Below are 19,936 nucleotides of genomic sequence, written 5' to 3'. Positions count from 1 at the left end.
TATATGTCACTGCAACTAGTTTGCTGGTTTTTGTTCAGGACTTGTGGATTTATATTCATGAGATACTGGCTGGTAGTTTATTTTTATTGTGTGTCTTTGTCTGGAATAATTTGAGTCATTAATCTTTAAATGTAGCAATTTTAGCAAAATACATTTAATGGAATGAAGGATTATGGGACAGTATTTCAGGAAGGCACTTTGGCACACACAAAAGCACTGAAGCAGTAATTGGGAAGTTTTTGAGTAGAGGTTTCTGCTTCACTGAATGGGATCTGTGAGTCAGAAGGATGCAGAGTGTTAACACATGTTCAATAGTATTTAAAATCCAGTCACTTAAAAGACACAATCATTGCTTAAGTTTTCAATAAAAAGAATATGGCCAAAAAAATGTTTGAAACTTATGTTTCTGCTTTCATTTTTTATTTACTTATTTTTACTTTTTTTTTTCTTTAAAAGGAGTCTACAGGAGAGTTAAATGCTTTATATATGCCACTGCCTCTGCTTTTGCTTTTATTCTCTTTAAACCATATTTGAAATGTAAATCTCATCATATAATTCTCTAGTGCAAAATTCTTCAGAGTGTGGCCTGTGCGTACAATGTAATGAACTTCAAACCCTTTAGCCCTGATTAGAAGTCTTGCAGGACCTGGCTAGCTTCATCTGTCACTACTCTCACCAGATCTAAGCCACTCTGGGTTTTCAGTTGCATGAATGTCCAAGGCTCTTGCCTCTTAATGGGCTTTTCCTTCATGACTTTCTCCCTCTAATATAGTCTTCTTCCTGCCCACTGCATTTGGCTAACTCTCTCTCATCTCTCAGGTTCCAACTTAGATGCTGCATCTTCAGGAAGTACTTACTATCTGACCTCCAAAATCTGGTTAGGTGCTCCTCTTCTGAGCAATCAGGAGCAACTGTAGGCCTTCAGTTACAGCACTTACCACTCGGTTTTACAACTATTTGTTTACCTGTCTGTTCCTTTGGGACACTGTAAGTTCTGTGAGGGCAGGAAATATGTCTACCTCAGTGCTTACAACAGTGACAGATACATAGGAACTCAAACTATATTTGTTAGATTAATAAGTGAATAAATGAACACACAATTCATCATAATCTGACCCCTTTTCTTTCCAGACTCATTTTCTGCCACTTGCTTCCTATGTCCAAACAAGCACACTTACACCACTGTAGCCATGCCAAATTATGTGTGGTTCTGTGAACATATTGAGCCCTTTCATACCTTCTCTGCCTTTGCGGTTACTGTTTGCTTTTATACAGAATAACCTAACTCACTTGAACACTCACTGAATTCCTATAAAAGTGTTAACTTTGCTTAGTTAATGCATGCTTAGTGAAACCTTTCCTGACCCAACTTCTCTTCTCTCCAAACCCAGGCAAGTAAGGCCTCCCAAGCTCTGTATGTCTATTTGCATTGTAAGTGTCTCACCAATGATCTTACCAATTCCTATGCTTAACACAGTATTTGGCATATAGTAAAAACTTAGAGCAGTTTTCTGAACGCAGAAGGAAATAAAAAAATAAGCATATGGGGAAAGGGGATATATTTAAATTAATCTGTAGGAGACCATAAATGTAGCGTGGACTAGGGCTTGATTCTAGAAATTAAGAGAAAGGATCAAGAGAATGTTTTGGAAAGGTCAACATCCCTGGTTAATAGACAAAATACACAGAGCAAAGGAAATGAAGAGAAGTATAAATCATGGATGACTTAGGTTTTAAGATCAGAGAATATGGTCAATAGTGGGGAAACTGGTCTTAACACTTACCAGTAGGTGCTTAACAAACATCTTTCTGTTGATCAAATTTAGTTTTATATACTGATAAAATATCTAGAAAAGACACTAGACAATGTGTCACACAGTGATTAATTGCAAATGGATGGGAGGAGTAAAATTAAGAAATAACCTTCCATGCAGCAATAATACATTTTAAACTTAACCTCCTCAAAAGGATGTTTTAAATAGGCCTCTCCACACTATATGACAAGGAAAGCACACAAATGCATATGTACACTCCTCTAAAGGATTTCTTAAGAGATCTGGTCCACAAAAAATGGAGTGAAGATGACTAAGATAAAAGCAAAGTATAACAGAAATAAAATAAACTTCAAAATACCTGCATATAATACAGTCTCTATGAGATCTTTAATGTGAGCCCTGCTACTCTCTGAAGCAAGAAGAGGTGATGTCCCATTGGGAGCTGGAACAACAAGTGGCCCAACTAAAAATGCACATGCTCCACCAAGGTAACTGAGCATTGATGCAATGGCTGTGGCAGTGGCCCGTTCATCTGCAGAAAACCACGTTGTAGAGAGGAATGGAGCTGCATTCATTACAGTTGGACCTGCCAATCCATTTAACAGCTGTCCTCCATGGATTAGTCTGGAATTAAAAGAATTAAAAGGCTGTGAGGTGGTTGCAGCGGGCATTTTCTAGACAAAGAGAAGTTAGCCAAATAGCAGTTTAACTAGGCAACAAGTATACGTATCTAAAAAGAATACTGACACACCTGAAAGGTGAAGTACATTCTCTCTATGAGGTGCAGCAAATATACTGTTACCCTATTCATTTCATAAATATTTAGCAAAGCCTCTGATTTGTGCCATGTACCAAACAGTACTTCCAATAACCTTGCTTCATTTGTTATAATGACACTATGTAGAGCTACTGTTATCCCCATTAACTGAGATGTTAAAGACTTGGTTTAGGAAGACTAAGAAACTTGCCCAAGTAAGGGCTAACAGGCAAAGAGGAGATTTAGATCCAAGTCTGACTCCAAAATCCATACTCTTTCTAATATAGTTCCTAGTAAACAGACCTAGAAAGTGCCACCAGCCATACAAATTATACATTTAATGCCTACTCTGTGCCAGATGATGGACATACTAAAAGAAAATAGACATTATGGTATCTTCTAATGGAAAAGGAATTGGTCAAGGAATGGGAAGACCTGGGTTCTGGCCCAGCTCTGCAACAAATTACTTGAATGGTCCTGGGTAATATATCTTTGTGGGATGCCATTTCTTCTCTCAAAAAATAAGATTAATTCAATATTCATTTATTGAACATCTTTCAGGTTAAGGTACTGCAATCATAGGATCACCAGGTCCCTGCCAGTTCTAATACTCTATGACTTTAATTGCAAGGGTTGGTGAAGAGTAGTTTATTGCTTTCACTTCATTTGTTCTCTTGCTCATATTTTCTCAAATATTCTATTTAGTGCTCTATCCTGTACCTTTTTGGCCAAACCTTTTCCCCCCATTGCTTCCTCCACCTCATATACATATGTATTTACATTCAAGGGTACCCTTGAAGAAGAAAAAAAGTCAGAAGTCCAAAAAGCAAACAGGAAAGGGAGGCAAGTCGACCTCTTCTGCTTTGGAGGTAGAAGAAAGGGAAGAGACAGTATATGTGAATACATAATGCCACTCTCCTCCCTGCTTGCTCTGCTTTTTAATCACCATGTGAGGTGTCAAATCCTCTTTTTAACAACTGCCACCTTCAGCTACTTAGAAAAAGTTCTTTGAATGCAGAAGGAAATAAACAGGCATAAGGGAAGAGGCAAAGCCTCAATGCAGAAGCATAAGTGAGTAGGAAGTGAGATATGTGAATTAGGTCTGCTCAAATCTTTGTAAATGTTGGAAAAATCAGTTGAAGGCAAAATAGCTTTAAGCATCATTAATATTCCTAAATTAAGAAAACTGGAGACGTTTAAAAATCTTTTTGTGAAAGAGGAACTATTTTCTGGATAACTAAAATAATTTAAACTGCTTATGAAACCAGATCTACTCCACAAGCCAGTGGGTCCCAAGCTGTCATACAGCAATTTCATCATAGAAATATTCTTGAAACAATATCATTAGGTGGTTTTATTCTTGACTGGGGATGGCACAACAAGTGGACAGCACACGATGGCTCATCAAGGTAACTGCTTTGATATTTAATACCTTTAATGAGGTGTTCCTGAAACATCTCATCTCATTTAGAAGGAGAAGGGCTGGAATGAATACATTTTATTATGCCTGAAAATGTTAAGAGTAGAGAGATGGAAGACCCATCTAACAACAAAACAAAACACTGATAAAACAGTATGAATCTGAGAGTTCAGGTATAAAACTCAGATTATTGCCATGGTTTAAATCTTTGTTACCTCTCAGTGGAATCATGAATAGACTATTTTCCAAGCAGCAATCATAAGAGCCACAGAACCTTGAGCTTGTGATAATGTACTCAACTCTCAGCTCAGACTGTTTCTCACTATAACATGATACACATGCCAACGTAGTATCCATAGCAGGACATTTCAGATAGGCTCCAGGTCTAAAAAGTTACTGAACTTGGGGGTGGGGTGTGGGGGGAAACAAAAAACATGAAAAATCATAGTGAAAGATCACCTTAGGAATTAAAACATGCAGATTTGGTGTTTAAAAATTATTCTCATTTAAATAACTATGTGCTTTTTGTATTAAAAGTCATCATATACAAACATATTCCTCACAAATGAGCTCAGTAAGAAAAAAGGGACCCACAGGATCTTAGGGTAAACCTCTGAATTCACGGAGAACCTGGCAGGGAAAGCCAGTTCTTGATCTTCCCAGTATCTTTAAGTTCTCCAGAATTTAGCCTTGCTCCCTCTCAGGCTTATACCCAGAGTCCCTCAGGACTTGGCAGTTATTAACACAACAGCTTATAAGCACCATTGTCCTGGTAACCATGACATAGCACTATCTGTAAAATCAAGATTTTAATGTTTGTTTGACACTGTTTTCTTTCACTTAATTCAGGCTATTTTATGAAATTACTTTGTAAAAATCTATTTAGAAATAAATATCCATTTTACATATGAAATTCAGTTTTCCCATTTCATGATAATGCAAAATTAGAGGTATGTTTTTCTGGAAAAATGTTGGTCATAAGACATCATAAAATCATACAAATACTATAATAAACTACTTAAAATGACAATAAAGGAGATGAAATAATTATTAATTGTTCAATACAAGCTGTGTTAACTCCTTCAACAAAAATGTACTAAGTGTTCAGTGTGTGTTGGGTAAGCATTGTGACAGGCAGGAATATAAAATTAAAAGGCTAAGGCCCTTGCCCTTAAGAATCCCTAAGAATAGCTGAAGTTATCACCTACCAGCACTGTACCAGGAATATAAAGAAAAATAAGGTAATAATTATTCCAGTGCAGGTCCTTGCACGTCCTCCTTCTCTTCTGACCTCTGGCTCTGGTCTTCAGCATCACAGCATGTGTGCATGTGGACCTGAGGTCCAACTCCATTCAAGCTTCGAAGCTCCATCTACTGCCTTCCCAACAGCTGCCCCATAGCTACCTTTTGGGCCAAGGGAGTACACATCAGGGATGTAGTCCACTCTTGGAGGAACAGCCTTGGAAAAGAAGCCTGTTGCAGAGATTTGTGGAGTCTTGTGTATCTAGGAGGAGATGGACAAGGCGGGCACATCTCCTTGGCCCTACAGACTCCTCAGCCCACAGGAAATTGCAAAGCTGAAGGAAAGCCAGAGTGGGATACTTTCAGGCATGGAGTCCAGGACAGGACCCTTTGGCAGTACTGGCAAGGAGTGGGGATACAAAGGAAGGGATGGTTTGGAAAACTGTTCATAGCCATACAATAGATATGGTAGGTGAATGACTGGATACTGGGGGAAGGAGGGGCCACCCATAACTGTAAAAATGTACAGTAAGGGGTTAAAAATCAGAAGCTAAGGAGAGAGATCTGAGCTAAAAGATACACATTGGGGGTGGGGGACAAGCACTGGAAAACACCACCTTTTTTTAACTAGGGGAACAGGAATCTAGAACAATTGGGAAGGAGCAACTAGAGGGGCAGGAAAAAAATTGAAGAGGAAAGACTGGGGTCATAGGAACTAAGGAGAGAAGGGTTTTGAGAAGATGAGAGTGAGCGGGCAATGGTGTTAAATCAAACAGAAAAATGTTTTGGTAACTGAACTGTAACCACTGAATTCGGTAACAAGGAAGTCATTTGTGATCCAAGTAAAAGCCATTTCAGTAGCATGTTGAGGATGGAAGGCAGGCTTATAAGGAAATGGAAATTTGAGTTAAAAATGTTTTCTTTTTATTCAACTTTTTAAAAATTGAAGTATAATTGATATACATTATATTTGTTTCAGATGTACAATGTAGTAATTTGGCAGGTATCTGAATTATTAAATGCTCACCCCAGTAAGTGTAGTTACTGCCTGTCAACATACAAAGATACTACAATGTTATTGACTATATTCCCTATGCTGTCCCTTGACTGATCTGTGTTATAATTGCAATTTTGTGCCTCTTCATCCCCTTCACCTATTTCACCTTCATCCCTCATGGCAACCACCAGTTTTTTCTCTGTGTCTCCTAGTCTATTTGTTTTGTTTTTTAGATTCCACATATGAGTGAAATTATACGGTAGTTGTCTTCCTCTGCCTGGCTTATTTCACTTAGCATAATGCCCTCTAGGTCCATCTATGGCAAATGGCAAGATTTCCTTCCTTTTTATGGCTAATACTTCATTGTATATGTATACCACATATTATTTATCCATTCATCTAATTGATGGACATTTAGGTTGCTTCCAAATCTTGGTTATTGTAAATAATGCATCAATAAACATAGGAGTGAGTATCTTTTAAAATCAGTGACTTTGTCTTCTTTGGGTAAATTCCCAGAAGTAGAATAACTGGGTCATATAGTATTTCTATTTTTAGTTTTTTGAGGAACCTCCATACTGCTCTAAACAGTGGTTGGACTAATTTATATTCCCACCAACAGTATAGAGGGTTCCCTTTTATCCACATCCTCACCAACACTTTTTATTTCTTGTCTTTTGGATAGTATCCATTCTGACTGGTGTGAAGTGATGGAAATTTGGGTTTAGACTATTCATTCTAGTAGTTAGAAACAAATGCCAGAACAAAAATTAGGTATATAAACTTGGCAATGTGAAAGTAAAAAGTTGGGTGATTTTTACTTCACATATTGAAAGACAGATGCAACTTGTAATGATTGTTCTAATGCTTTCTAAGCACTCAGAAATTAATACTTACTGATCTGGACTGACTGTTAAAAATAACAGAAAAACAAAAGAGGAGTGATTGACAATCTTCAGTGAAGTAAATCACATAATTTAATGTTCATTTTTCTGTGTCATCATTTCATGCTTCAGTTTTATCTTGCAAGTAACAGTTAAGCTCCTTGCAGGTGAGGACCATGGCTTCTAAATTCCCCAGTGCCTCACAAAGTGTTAAGGTAGTGCAGATACACTCTAAGAATGCATGGACTGATTCAAACACAGGGAAATGGGGTTGGTGAAAAACACGACTAAACTGCCTTTTAAAACTCTCAGTTACCTAAACACACACATCACATCAGTTCCATTTATAAATTTAAAAAGCTTACATTCAGCAATATAAAAACCAAGGTGATTAACAAATATTCTAGAAATGAAGCTTTTTAAAAAAGACACGGGGTGGTAAAAATAAGACATACTCTTTATTACTGTCTCAAGCACGGTGGACTTGGAAGGGTGAGCGGAGGTTAGGAGTGTGAGTAGGTAATTTTGAGACAAAACTGGGTAATAACTCTGTAGTAGAAAGAAGCTCTCCAGAAGTTCACTAGTTAATTCAAGGGGCCTGACTTGCTTCCTCACCTGACACTTCACACCTGAGGAGGGTCTGTATATATTCAGTTAGGGGACTGCAAGCCTCCTGCCCTTTGCAGGCCAAGCTGAGACAGATGTGCAAGGAACAGGTGTGTTGCTCTCCTTCTTCACCCCATTGATTCCTTAATTAATCCCTCTTCTTGTCCCTCACCCCCCTTCCAACTCCCTTTTCTTCCTTTCTCCCTCAGATCTTGTTTCCTTTTCCTCTTTTCCTCCTTACCTAGCTTCTGCCTACTTCTAAGGCCTAGTCTGTCCCATTCCTCACAGGCGAGGTAGAAGAATGGATGAGAGATAAGGCAATTTCCCTAGCAGGCTGGCAGAAAGGATGAAAAGATCTGGGTGTTTCCCCAACTTCAACAGAACTGGATGGTACAAACTAGGCAGACAGGGTGCTGCCCAGTAGTGTCAGCATTGCTGAGGTTTCTGGTAGGCCCAGGGGGCCTAAGGAAGCCTCATAAAGCCCTGCCCTTGGCCTATGCACCTTCAGTCCTCAATCAGTTCCCCCGCCCACAAGAGAGGCTGAGACCTGGGTGGCACATGGCATGGCATTCATGCACAGCTGCATTCCTTTCTGTATTATTCAATATACTATAGCTTTCCAAACAAACGTCAACAGCTAAAGTTCCGACTGAACACTCAGAGTTCACATTTTTTTAATGTACTTGACATTTTAGCTTGTATTTAATGATACTCTGGTATCCTAATCTACTTTCTGACATCCTGGGACAAATACCTATGATTCCTAAATTATTTTCTAGTTAGAATGTTTTTGAATTAGAATTTTTATGGCTGGAAGAGACTTCAAACCTCACCTAGATAACCCACCCTCCTAATTTTACAGATAGAAAAATTGAGTTACAGAGAGGATAATAATACATTTAATTAACACATACAATTTTACAACTTTCCTTTCTCCAAAAAGTACTGGAGGGAGCCCCGAAGTCATCTAACTAGTTCGTGGCTAAGCAAGGATTAGAAATCAAAATTAGAACTGCTTTCATCAGCCCACAAATCTCTCTTTTCTTCCACAGCATCTCATTCTTAAGGTTTTCTGTTAATAATGGTTATAATAAAAATCACTGATTGTTAAGGATCCCAGATTCAAAGACGTATTTTTATTTGCGGCACAGACGTACTTTATAAACCTTTAGTTCATTATGGCTAGCACTGGAGGTAACAGGAGAGAATCAGTAGAGGTCCAGCATCCTTAACTTAAATTCTATGTATTTTTAATCTGAAAATCCATAAAAATACTTAACCTCTAAGACTCAATGGTTCACAGACTTTCTTCCCAATTCCTAATCATCCTGCATCAGAGTAAACTCATGTGTTATAGGATTTCCTGCATATTGAATATGGCAAAAGTGCTAGAAAACTTTTCCTTTACTTAGTCGAAGAAAAGACAGGGAAATAAAAAAGGTCAGAGATGTTATGAGTTAATTACAGGGAGAAGGAAGTTAGGAAGGAAGAAAGAGAGCTGATGGTGGAAAGGGATGAACATTCTAAAGACATATTATCATAGCCTCAGTTTTCTTTACTTTTATATTGTATTTATTTTTGCTAGTTTGTCTTTTGTCCTTTATTAATTGAAGTATCATTGATATACAATGTTAAATTCATTTCAAATATACAACAATTTCAATATAATATAGTTTCAACAGTTACCCGGATTATTAAATCCTCACCCCAATTAGTGCAGCTACTATCTGCCAACATAGGAAGATGTTCCCCATGATCAACTTACATTATGAGTGAGAATTTTTGTGCGCTTTTATCCTCCTTACCCTTCCCACCCACCCACCCACTCCCCTCCCCCATGGTAACCACCAGTCACTTCTCAGTGTCTATGAGTCTACCGCTATTTTGTTCATTTTGTTTTGTTTTTAGATTCCACAAATAAGTGAAATTATATGGTATTTATTGTTCTCCACCTGACTTATTTCACTGAGAATAATACCCTCTAGATCCATCCATGTTGTTGCAAATGGCAAGATTTCTTTCTCTTTTTTTATGGCTGAATAATATTCCATTGTGTATATATACCATCTCTTCTTTATCCATTCATTCTGATGGACACTTAGGTTGCTTCCATAACTTGGCTATTGCAAATAATGTGGTGATAGAATAGGGTTATTTTATCTATTCCTAAGCATTTTATTCTGTTTGATGCAATTGTAAATGGAATTGTTTTCCTGATTTCTCTTTATCATTCTCTTTATCACATACATCTTTTCAAATCAGGGACTTTGTTTTCTTTGGGTAAATTACTAGAAGTGGGATTACTGGGTTCTATGGTATTTCTATTTTTAGGTTTTTGAGGAACCTCCATACTCCTTTCCACAGTGGCTGCACCAATTAAGATTCCCACCAACAGTGTAGGGCAACATTTCTCCATATCCTTGCCAACACTTATTTCTTGTTTTTAGGATAGTGGCCATTCTAACTAGTGTGAGATGATATCTCATTGTGCTTTTGATCTGCATTTCCCTGATAATTAGTGATGTGGAGCATCTTTTCATGTGCCTGTTGGCTATCTGTATTTCTTCTTTGGAGAAATGTCTGTTTAGCTACTCCAACCATTTTTTAATCAGGTTATTTGTTTTTGGGGCATTGAAGTGTGTGAGTTCTTTATATATTTTGGATGTTAACCCCTTGTCGGAAAAATTGTTTACGGATATACTCTCCCATATTGTAGGTTGCCTTTTTCTTCTGTTGATGGTGTCCTTTGCTGTACAGAAACTTTTTAGTTTGATATAGTCCCACTTGTTCTTTTTTTCTTCTCTTGCCTGAGCGGATGTGTCCAGGAAAAATTGCTCATACTTATGTTTAAGAGATTTTTGCCTATGTTTTCTTCTAAGAGTTTTATAGTTTCATGACTTATATTCAGGTCTTTATCCATTTCTAGTTTACTTTTGTGTATGGGGTTAGACAATAATCCAGATTCATTCTCTTGCATGCAGCTGTCCAGTTTTCCCAACACCAGTTATTGAATAGACTGTCTTTTTCCCATTGTATTTTCATGGCTACTTTATCATATATTAATTGACCAAAAATAAGTGGTTTTATCTCTGTGCTCTCTATTCTGTTCCATTGATCTGTGGATCTGTTCTTATGCTGGTACCATACTGTTTTGATTACTGTGGCTTTGTAATACAGCAAGGGAACATAATTCCCCCCCAGCTATGTTTATCTTTTTCAGGATGGCTTTGGCTATTTGGGGTCTTTTGTGGTTTCCAAATGAATTTTAGGATTATTTGCTCTAGTTTGTTGAAAAATGCTCTTGGCATTTTGATAGGGACTGCATTGAATCTGTAAATTGCTCTGGGAAGGATGGCCATTTTGACAATATTTATTCTTCCTATCAATGAGCAAGGGATATATTTCCATTTATTTGTGTCTTCTTTAATTTCTCTCATGAGTGTCCTGTAGTTTTTGGAGTACAAGTCTTTTACCTCCTTGGTTAGATCTATTCCTAGATATTTTATTCTGTTCGATGCAATTGTAAATGGAATTGTTTTCCTGATTTCTCTTTCTGCTAGTATGCTGTTAGTACATAGGAATGCAACAGATTTCTGTGTATTAACTTTGATCTTGCAACTTTGCTGAATCCAGTTATTCTAGTTTTTTGGTGGAGTCTTCAGGGTTTTCTATGTATAATATCATGTCATCTGCAAATAGTGACAGTTTTTAACTTCTTCCTTACCAACTTGGACACCTTTTATCTCTTTATCTTGTCTGACTGCCATGGTAGGACCTTCAGTATTATGCTGAATAAAAGGCAGAGCATGCCTTCCTCTGCAAGAAGCTAGAGTCTCAGCCTCTCAGAGTGCTCCAACTCTCCCTGGTGCCCCACTAATCACCAGAACCCAGTGCAATGTGGACTCATGTCCCCAGAACGTATCTCCAGGGCCAGGTGTGCACAGTTCCTGAGGGCCTATCCCCTCCCTTCCTTGTTCTATTCCTCTTCCTCCCCACTGTGGGCTGGGATGGAGGAAGGGCTTAGTTCTTGCTCGATCACAGCTCTGTCACTTTACCCCTCTCTGTGTGGTCTTCTCTTCTTCACCAGGTGTAGGTGGCCTGTTCTGCAGTCTTCAAGTCATCTTCAAGCTTAGCTGTAGTTGCTGTAGGTGCTTCCTTGGTGTGTGTGTGGGAGGAGGTTTCTGCCTTGCCTTCCTACTCTTCCATCTTCTCCCCACCCCATGCCTCAGTTTTCTTTTATGAAAATCGAATTCACTTTTGTATCCTTTAATAACTTTGGCCAATTATGATTCAATTAAAAATATCTATTGAATATCTACTGTGGTCAGAACACCAGCAGCTAGACACTAAAGGGAATATAAGGATGAGTATTAATAGTCTTGGCCCTAAAGAAGCTTATAATAATAAATCATCAAGTACCAGTTATACAAAGTACATAAAAAACAGTGAAAAGAGTATGAGATTAGGTATCAGAAAACTCAGCTTCTACTCTTAGCTAAATTTATTAACCACATAATCTTTGGTGAACCACTTATTCTTTTCTGTTTCAATTTCTCCAAAGGTACTTTATCTTACGAGGTTTTTATTAAGGCCAAATGCAATAATCTCTCAGCATGGTACAGGGGAAAAATGGACTTAGCTCTGGTCTGGGAGATGTCTACCTTCCCCCATTTTGTCTCATAACTTTTATTTTGTCCTCTTAATTTAAAAGTACATATACTCATAGCATAAAAGAGTATCTAGAAAGAAAAAAAAAACCATAAATCCAGTAACTCAATAACTCAGACAACCACTACTAATATTTTGATTTTTCATTTTTTTTCTTTCAGTTTTTTCTAATGCATCTCTCAATCAATATGTAAGCATAGGTAATTACAGATCATTTTAACTTTATAGTCTATCATAGCATTTTTTCATTATTCTTTATAATAATTATTGTTAATGGCTCTATGACAGTGTATTATACAGATGTACAAAACGTCATTTAACCATTTTTCTAATGTTTGCTACTTATTTGCTATTATTAATAATACTGTTGTGACAATCTGTGTATGTAAATATTTGTCACTTTCTAAGTCATTTCTTTAGGGTCAATAAGTCAAAGACCATATGAACATTTTAGGCTTAATGAAACATATTCCCAAATTGTTTTTCAGAAGGGTTTATAGTAGCTTACATTCCTATCGGTAGAGGCTGCCACTACTGCCTCACCAGCACGGAATACCACTATTTTAAAAACAGACACACACACAAATATCTTGGTGCACTAGTTTTCTACTGCCCTTCTAATAAATTATCACAAACTTAATAGTTTTAAAACACAAATTTCTTATCTTACAGTTCTGTAAATGAGAGGTTTAACACAGGTCTCCCTGGGCTAAAATCAAGTGTCAGCATGACTTTATTCCTTTCTACGGGCTCTACAGAAGAATCTGTTTCCTTGCCTTCTCCCATTCTTGGTGGCTACCTGCATTCCTTCATGGCCTCCTTCCTCTGTCTCCAAAGCTAACTGCATCTCTGATTTCCTCTTGTGTCTCTCTTTTAAGAACTTTTGTGATTACCTTGGTCCCCCTAGATAACCCAGGATTATCTCTGTATTTTAAGGTCAGCAGATCAGCAAACTTAATTCCACCTGCAACTACAGATTTGCTTAGCTATGGAACTTAACATATACACAGGTTCCAGAGATTAGAATATGGCTATGTTTTGGGGATGGATGCATAATTCTGCCTAGTACATTTGGTAAGGCCAAAGGCATTTCCTTGTTTTAATTGCATTTCTTTTTTGACTACTGGTCTTTTTTTCCACTGGCTTATTACAATTTTTCTTATTTTAAATAAGTGTTTTATATATTTATCTACACTATTTACCTGTTATTGCTCTTACTTTGATAAATATTTTTTCCCATTAGTTTATTTTTTCTGAAGCATAACATTAAAAATTTACAAGCAGTCAGACCGATCAATTTTTCTCTTTTCCTTTGTTTTTCATGCTTAGAAAAAAAAACTTTCCCATACAGAGATCATATAAATATTCCCACATATTGTTTTACAGCTAAATATTTAACTGTTTAGTTCACCTGAGTTTATTTTGATTCATGGTATGAAGTGAGGATCTAAAATTATCTTTTCCTCCCAAATACATAGCCAGTTTTCCTGTGGTAGAGACAATTAACTATCCCCCAGTGTCCATTCTATTTTCCTTTTAGCTACAGAGCACCCCACATTTTTGCTGGGGTGCTACATTTCTAAGTACCCCTTGCAGAGAGCCATGTTACTAAGTTTGGATCAATGAGATTACAGTGGGAAGACTTCAAGTTCACCTCTATGGGGATGAAATGCTCTCCCTGGTGTTCCCCTTCCTTTCCATGTGCGATGAAATATAACTACAGTGCCGGTGAACTGCCTAGGACTGTACTGCCAAGGTTGTCTCCCTGGGGAGCAACAAGATAGAGGAAACTGAGATCCCTTGTAGAACAGAGCTGCCTCCCTGCCCTGGCCCACCTGCCAACTCAAATAAGAAAGAAAAACACTATCTTATTAGAGCCATTATATTTTGGGCTCTCCTCATTATAATGGCTTAACCTATTCCTTAATTGAGAAATCAACTCCAGAATTGGGGTGCTGCGCTCACAAGACACAATATGTTTGGCACTGAATTAGAAGTAGGCTGTGTGCTGAAAAGGCAGGTGACTTGTGAGACATAGCAAAACCATTGCTTGTGATAACCTGTAACTAGTTGGAAAAAATCATAATGTTACTGTTTCCTGCTCCTGGCTGCCTTTAGGATGATACTGTAAGAGATATAAAGTCAGGCAGTGCTAGCTGATTTACAAGCACAGAAGGGACAAGAGTTCTGCTAAAAGAGGTTCTCTCTGCCTGAGGCCTATAATCTAAATTTAATGGGAAGCCAGGAATTTGAAGCTTCAATTTGCTTCTGTACCTCAATAGCAGGAAATAAAATGTCCTTCTGAGCCTGTTTAGCAGCAGAGATCAGATTAATGGCATTATTTTCTTACCCAGGCCTACTTTCTTTCAGATGGCATCAAGGCAGCTAACACTAAGCTGAGGGAAAAGGGATGGGCTGAGCACAAAAGCTAGTTAAGGAGATTCAGCTGTTTTAAAAACTATAACCAGAAGTAAAATCTCTGGGTGTGGCTACATTTACATGAACCTACTGGATGTAAATAGAGCAAGTCTACTAGATGCTTGAGGGAAGTGTATTTCCAAAGACACTACAAAACAGTTTTACAGAAAGTTTAAGATTGCTTGATCCCTAAAGCAATCCTCAAGTCCCCAAATCAGCAACAGCACAAAGTAAAAGTCAAACGTTGTACTGCCCCCAAGAAGAGCAGAGCCACCCAACATTCACTTCAGGTATGGTCGCTGACAAAAAAAAAGCCTTCCAGAGGGCAAAGCTAAAAGCCACAATGAACACTTAATGGAGTTACTCCCAAGGAGTAACAAAGACCTGACGAACCTAGAAATTCGGGATTTTGATTTGGATGCAGTAATTGGACAGGACAATGGGTTTTCAACTTCAAGGAAGGATAAATATATTGTCTGCATGGGAACAGGAGGTTGCATGAATACATGGAGGCAAAAAAGCAAATCTCCTTTCCACCCTAGACTTCTAGTTCCCTAGGCCTCCTCCCCTGAAACAACCAGTAGTAATAGCTTCTCTCAGAAATAGTCCTTATCAAATGTTGACATACATATCCCTCCCACTTTTTAAACTAGAAACATACTAAACATGATACATAATATGTAAACTTTGCCTTTTTGTAGACCTCAACAATGTATCTTGGAGATACATCCATATTAGCACTTACAGAACTTTTGACTGTTCTCACAACTGCATACATTCCGTCACATACATTAGCACAACCGGTCCTCTAATGAAGACACTGGATTACATTCAGCCTTCTGCTACTACAAGCAGAGCTGCACGAACATGGTAGTCCTTGCACCTGGTACAGATTTTTGTATTGGCTAATTTTCTAGAAGTGCACCCACTGGGTGAACGGGCATGTGAATTTTGACTATGATAAATACTGCCAAAATGCCCTCCAAAGAGGATGCTCCAACTACTCGCATCAACACTGCTGGTTTTATCCTACACCTTTTCATCTTTGCCAATGAACAGACATCTACTTACTTTAATTTTCATGTCTTTAATTATGTTGGAAAATTGGGCATTGTCTTGCCAATGGGTTTCAGCCCCAGAGAAGTTCACTATGGATTCAATGTGACCAAAGAAATGACAGTAGAATGTTCTTGGGGTGAAAGAGTTATAACCAACTTTATTTCCACAGTGGCAGATCAATCACTAAAATCCCATTGACTCAGAGCGAGTCTGCATGCAGCAAGCCGGTCTCTGCCTCTGGGCCTCTCTACCTGGCACAACTGTTCTCTGGGCATCTCTTGCCTGCACAGCCATCCTCTGGGCCTCTCTGCCTGCACAGCCGTCCCAGTCTCTGCCCTTGGCACTGCCACAACTCCAGCCTCTGCTCTGCTCTCCGGCAGCCTTATAGCTGTGCCACCGTGTCGCCCAGAGCACTGGGCAGAGCTCTTTATATAGAGTCAATAGCAACGTATGGCCCACAGGTGTGCAATGAGCTAGCCAACCAGGGCCAGGTGAGAATCTTGGCCACAGGAACTTTCATTTTATTCACAGGCATTTTCAGTTTGTCACCTGTATTTCAACTGCTGAAATTACTTGTTCATATCTGTCACTCATTTTCCTACTGAGTTGCCTCTTTTCAAATTTGAAAGAATTATTTTCAACTAGGAAATTAACCCATTTGTCTTATTGTTTCAAATATTTCCCAGTTTTTAACTTGTCTTTTGACTTTGTTTTATAGTCTATTTAATCACACAGTCTATATTTTTATGTAGTCAAATGTATTAAGCTTTTCTTTATGGCTTCTGAGATTAGTGTCTTAGTTGGAAGGTCTTTCCTGTTTTGAGATTACTAAAAAGCAACTAGGCTCATTTTCTAATATTTTTATGGTTCATTTTTTTAAGGTATCATTGATATACACTCTTATGAAGGTTTTATAGTTCATTTTTTACATTTAAATTTTGATCCAACTGAAATTTACTTAAGTGGTAAGGCAGGGATTGAAGGTTCTTCTTCATTTTTTCCCCAGATAGCTAAGCAGTTGTCACAAAACCATTTACTAAATGATTCATCTTTTCTGGTATGGTCATTTTAAATGTAATTTTGACAGCTGCAAAGCATCTCACAATGGAATATGTATTTAGAAAATCTATGCTTACTAGAACCATACTATTTAACTAACTCGTTTGTAAATATTACCTATTACTAATATTAATGAAAATTACCCTGAATCGAAAGACAGCATGCGTTATGGGAACCACTGGATACACCTATGACTAAAAACAGTTATAACTTATTGACTATAAGTTCACCTTCCAGAAATCTTTAAATTATTTATTGGGCATACAGTATCATATTTCACACTACAGAGTAATGCCATCCAGTGCTATAGAGCAATGACATCTCTATTTTTTTATTTGCTACCTGATCACAGAAGCAATGTTTATATTCATTATTCTAAGTTCCTTATTTATCTATGATGTTAATTTTTAAAAAGGTGGAAAACTAATTTTTCCTGAATTTTCATTGGTACCATGCAGATGAATGAAATACTGATTCTATACATAAGTATAACACCATTAGGAAAATATTAAGAATAGTTTTGATGGAATATTATTCAGCCATAAGAAGAAAACAAATCCTACCATTTGCAACAACATGGATGGAGCTAGAGGGTATTATGCTCAGTGAAATAAGCCAGGTGGAGAAAGACAAGTACCAAATGATTTCACTCATCTGTGAAGTATAACAACAAAGCAAAAACGGAAGGAACAAAACAGCAGCAGACTCACAGAACCCAAGAATGCACTAACAGTTACCAAAGGAAAAGGGACTGGGGAGGGTGGGTGGGAAGGGAGAGATAAGGGGATTAAGGGGCATTATGATTAGCACACATAATATTGGGGGTGGGGGGGCACGGGGAAGGAAGTACAGCACAGAGAAGACAAGTAGTGACTCCATAGCATCTTACTATGCTGATGGACAGTGACTGTAATGGGGTATGTGGTGGGGACTTGATAATAGGGGGAATGTAGTAACCACAATGTTGCTCATGTGAAACCTGAGCATAAGATTGTGTATCAACGATACCTTGATAAAAAAATATATAGTTTTGATTGATGAAACGGTTCATCAGAAGATGCTATTCTAATGTCTTGAGACTTACAGAAGCTAAAATACAGGAAGCCAAGGGTGCAGGGACACTATTCTAGAAGGCTAGATCAGAAGCTCAAAAAGCTCCAAGTAAAGGAGGCACACAAAGACAGAGACTGCTAAATACTTGTTTCAGTGCTGTCCAGATACACCTTAAAGATCTTTATCCCTTCCTGCTGAGTGTCAGTTGGAGACTGAAGCTTGAAAGTGGTGATTTATTGAAGCTACTGGTCAGAAATACATATTTCAATTGTACCATTTTCATTTTAACAGTACATATGCACTGTTAATAGTACTGCTTAAAAGAACTACTGTATGGACATAAAGTGAAGTTTCATTTCAAGGAGATAATAGTCCTATATTCTTTATAGATGAACACACAAGTGTTGAAAATTCAATTTATATACTCCTTCCATGAAAGATTCAATTGCTCTGAATTCTTTATTTTATCTCTTCTTCATCTCTTTCCTATCTTTGTTTACATTTCTTTAAGAGCTCTATTTCTTTTTCATACCACCTTCTCTATCAAAACAGAGTGTCAACTCTTTATTATTCCTAGAATTTTATAATGGGAAAGAATATAAAGAGAAATAATACTAGTGAGAAATAATATTATGGATAGGCCCAAAACAGAAGAAAAGCTGACAAAAGTATTAATAGGCTTTTTAAAAGAATGCACTGTTGTAGTTAAGCTTATACTAAAATTTGTACTTAACACTGTGGATGCTCAAAAAAAAAGAAATGCAATTTTATGTTTGAAAAATAACAAACATCTCAAACACAATAATGAAACTCATTTGTTAAAACCTCACTCAGCAGGATGGGAAATGAAGACTAACTTTGCACAGGAACCAGAGTGATTTTCTTATCTTTCTTTTAAAATATGAAACACCTGTACTCCACATTTTCTGGAAAGTGTAGTATATTTTGAAGAACTGAAAATGAATAGCATTTATTTTGAAATGGAAAAATTCTGTTCCAAATAAAACTCAACATCTTGCCCCTAAAATCCATTCTTTGCTCCTCCTATGTCCCCTGTCTCTGTGAATGGACTCATCAATTGCAGAGTCTCTAGAGTGAAATCGCAATCACATCGCATCCCATTTCTTTCTCTCATGTTCTCTCTCACATTTGCGCCACTCTTTCCATTCCCACAACTTCCCAGGGCAAGGAGTTACTCTGGACTCCATTCTTTTTCTTATTCCCCTTGGCCAACCCATCAGCAAATCCTTCAAAACATTATCAGACTTTGACTTCTCACTGCCACCACTGCCACCACTATGGCCCAAGCCAGCATCATCTTTCACCTGGTCTATTGCACTGGTTCCCTAGTTGGTCTGCTTACTCCTGCCCTTAAGACTATTCTCAGTAAAGGACCTGAGACCATGGTTACCCTCAGCTCAAAACTATCAATGGTTTCCTAGCTGAGAAAAAGCTGAAGGTCTTAAAGGACCTTGTCTCACACTCCCACTACTGCCCCATAGCTGAGCTGGTCTCATTTCCTGCCATTCTTCCCATGAAGTCTCACTCTCACCCTGCCAGGTGTGCTCTTCCCACTCTTTTACATTTGCTGTTCTGCCTGGAATTTGTCCCTTCCATAATGCATCTCCCACTCATTCCTTCTGGTTTTTACCTCAAAAAGTTATCTCCCCAGTAAGGATTTTTGGTCATCCTTTCTGAAATTTCACCATCCTTCCCCTGACATTTCAAATCCTTCTTTCCTATTTTACTTTTTTACCACAGCACATAATATACATTTACTGATTTATCTAGTTTATTGCCAGTCTGCCCAAATGGACTGAAAACTACAAGAAGCAGAGCTGTGTCTAGTGTGTTCTCTGTTGTACTGCCCATGCCCAGAATAGAGCTTGGCACAGAAAAGCAGCTCAGTGAATTTTGCTAAATGGATGAACTAATAAATGAATAAGCAAACAGCAATAATAAAATGACTCCAGTTTGGGCTCTCTCTGCATCTTTCCT

General features: G+C 37.8%; 1 protein-coding gene across 2 annotated transcripts in view; it reads right to left on the bottom strand.

The window, feature by feature from the left end:
• The window catches only part of SLC49A4 (solute carrier family 49 member 4), an 89,930-nt gene that overhangs the window by 59,808 nt on the left and 10,186 nt on the right, over positions 1-19,936 (bottom strand). For both annotated transcript variants that reach the window (XM_036883491.2, XM_036883492.2), the window contains exon 3: positions 2,134-2,399. In XM_036883491.2, coding sequence (XP_036739386.1) covers positions 2,134-2,399 — 266 coding nt within the window. The remainder of the gene's footprint in view (positions 1-2,133; positions 2,400-19,936) is intronic.

The sequence above is a fragment of the Manis pentadactyla genome, chromosome 1 (genome assembly GCF_030020395.1).
Source record: "Manis pentadactyla isolate mManPen7 chromosome 1, mManPen7.hap1, whole genome shotgun sequence".
In the NCBI taxonomy this organism is placed as follows: Eukaryota; Metazoa; Chordata; class Mammalia; order Pholidota; family Manidae; genus Manis; species Manis pentadactyla.
The sequence above is the reverse complement of the archived record's forward strand: the minus strand, read 5'-3'. Positions and strand labels throughout refer to the sequence as shown.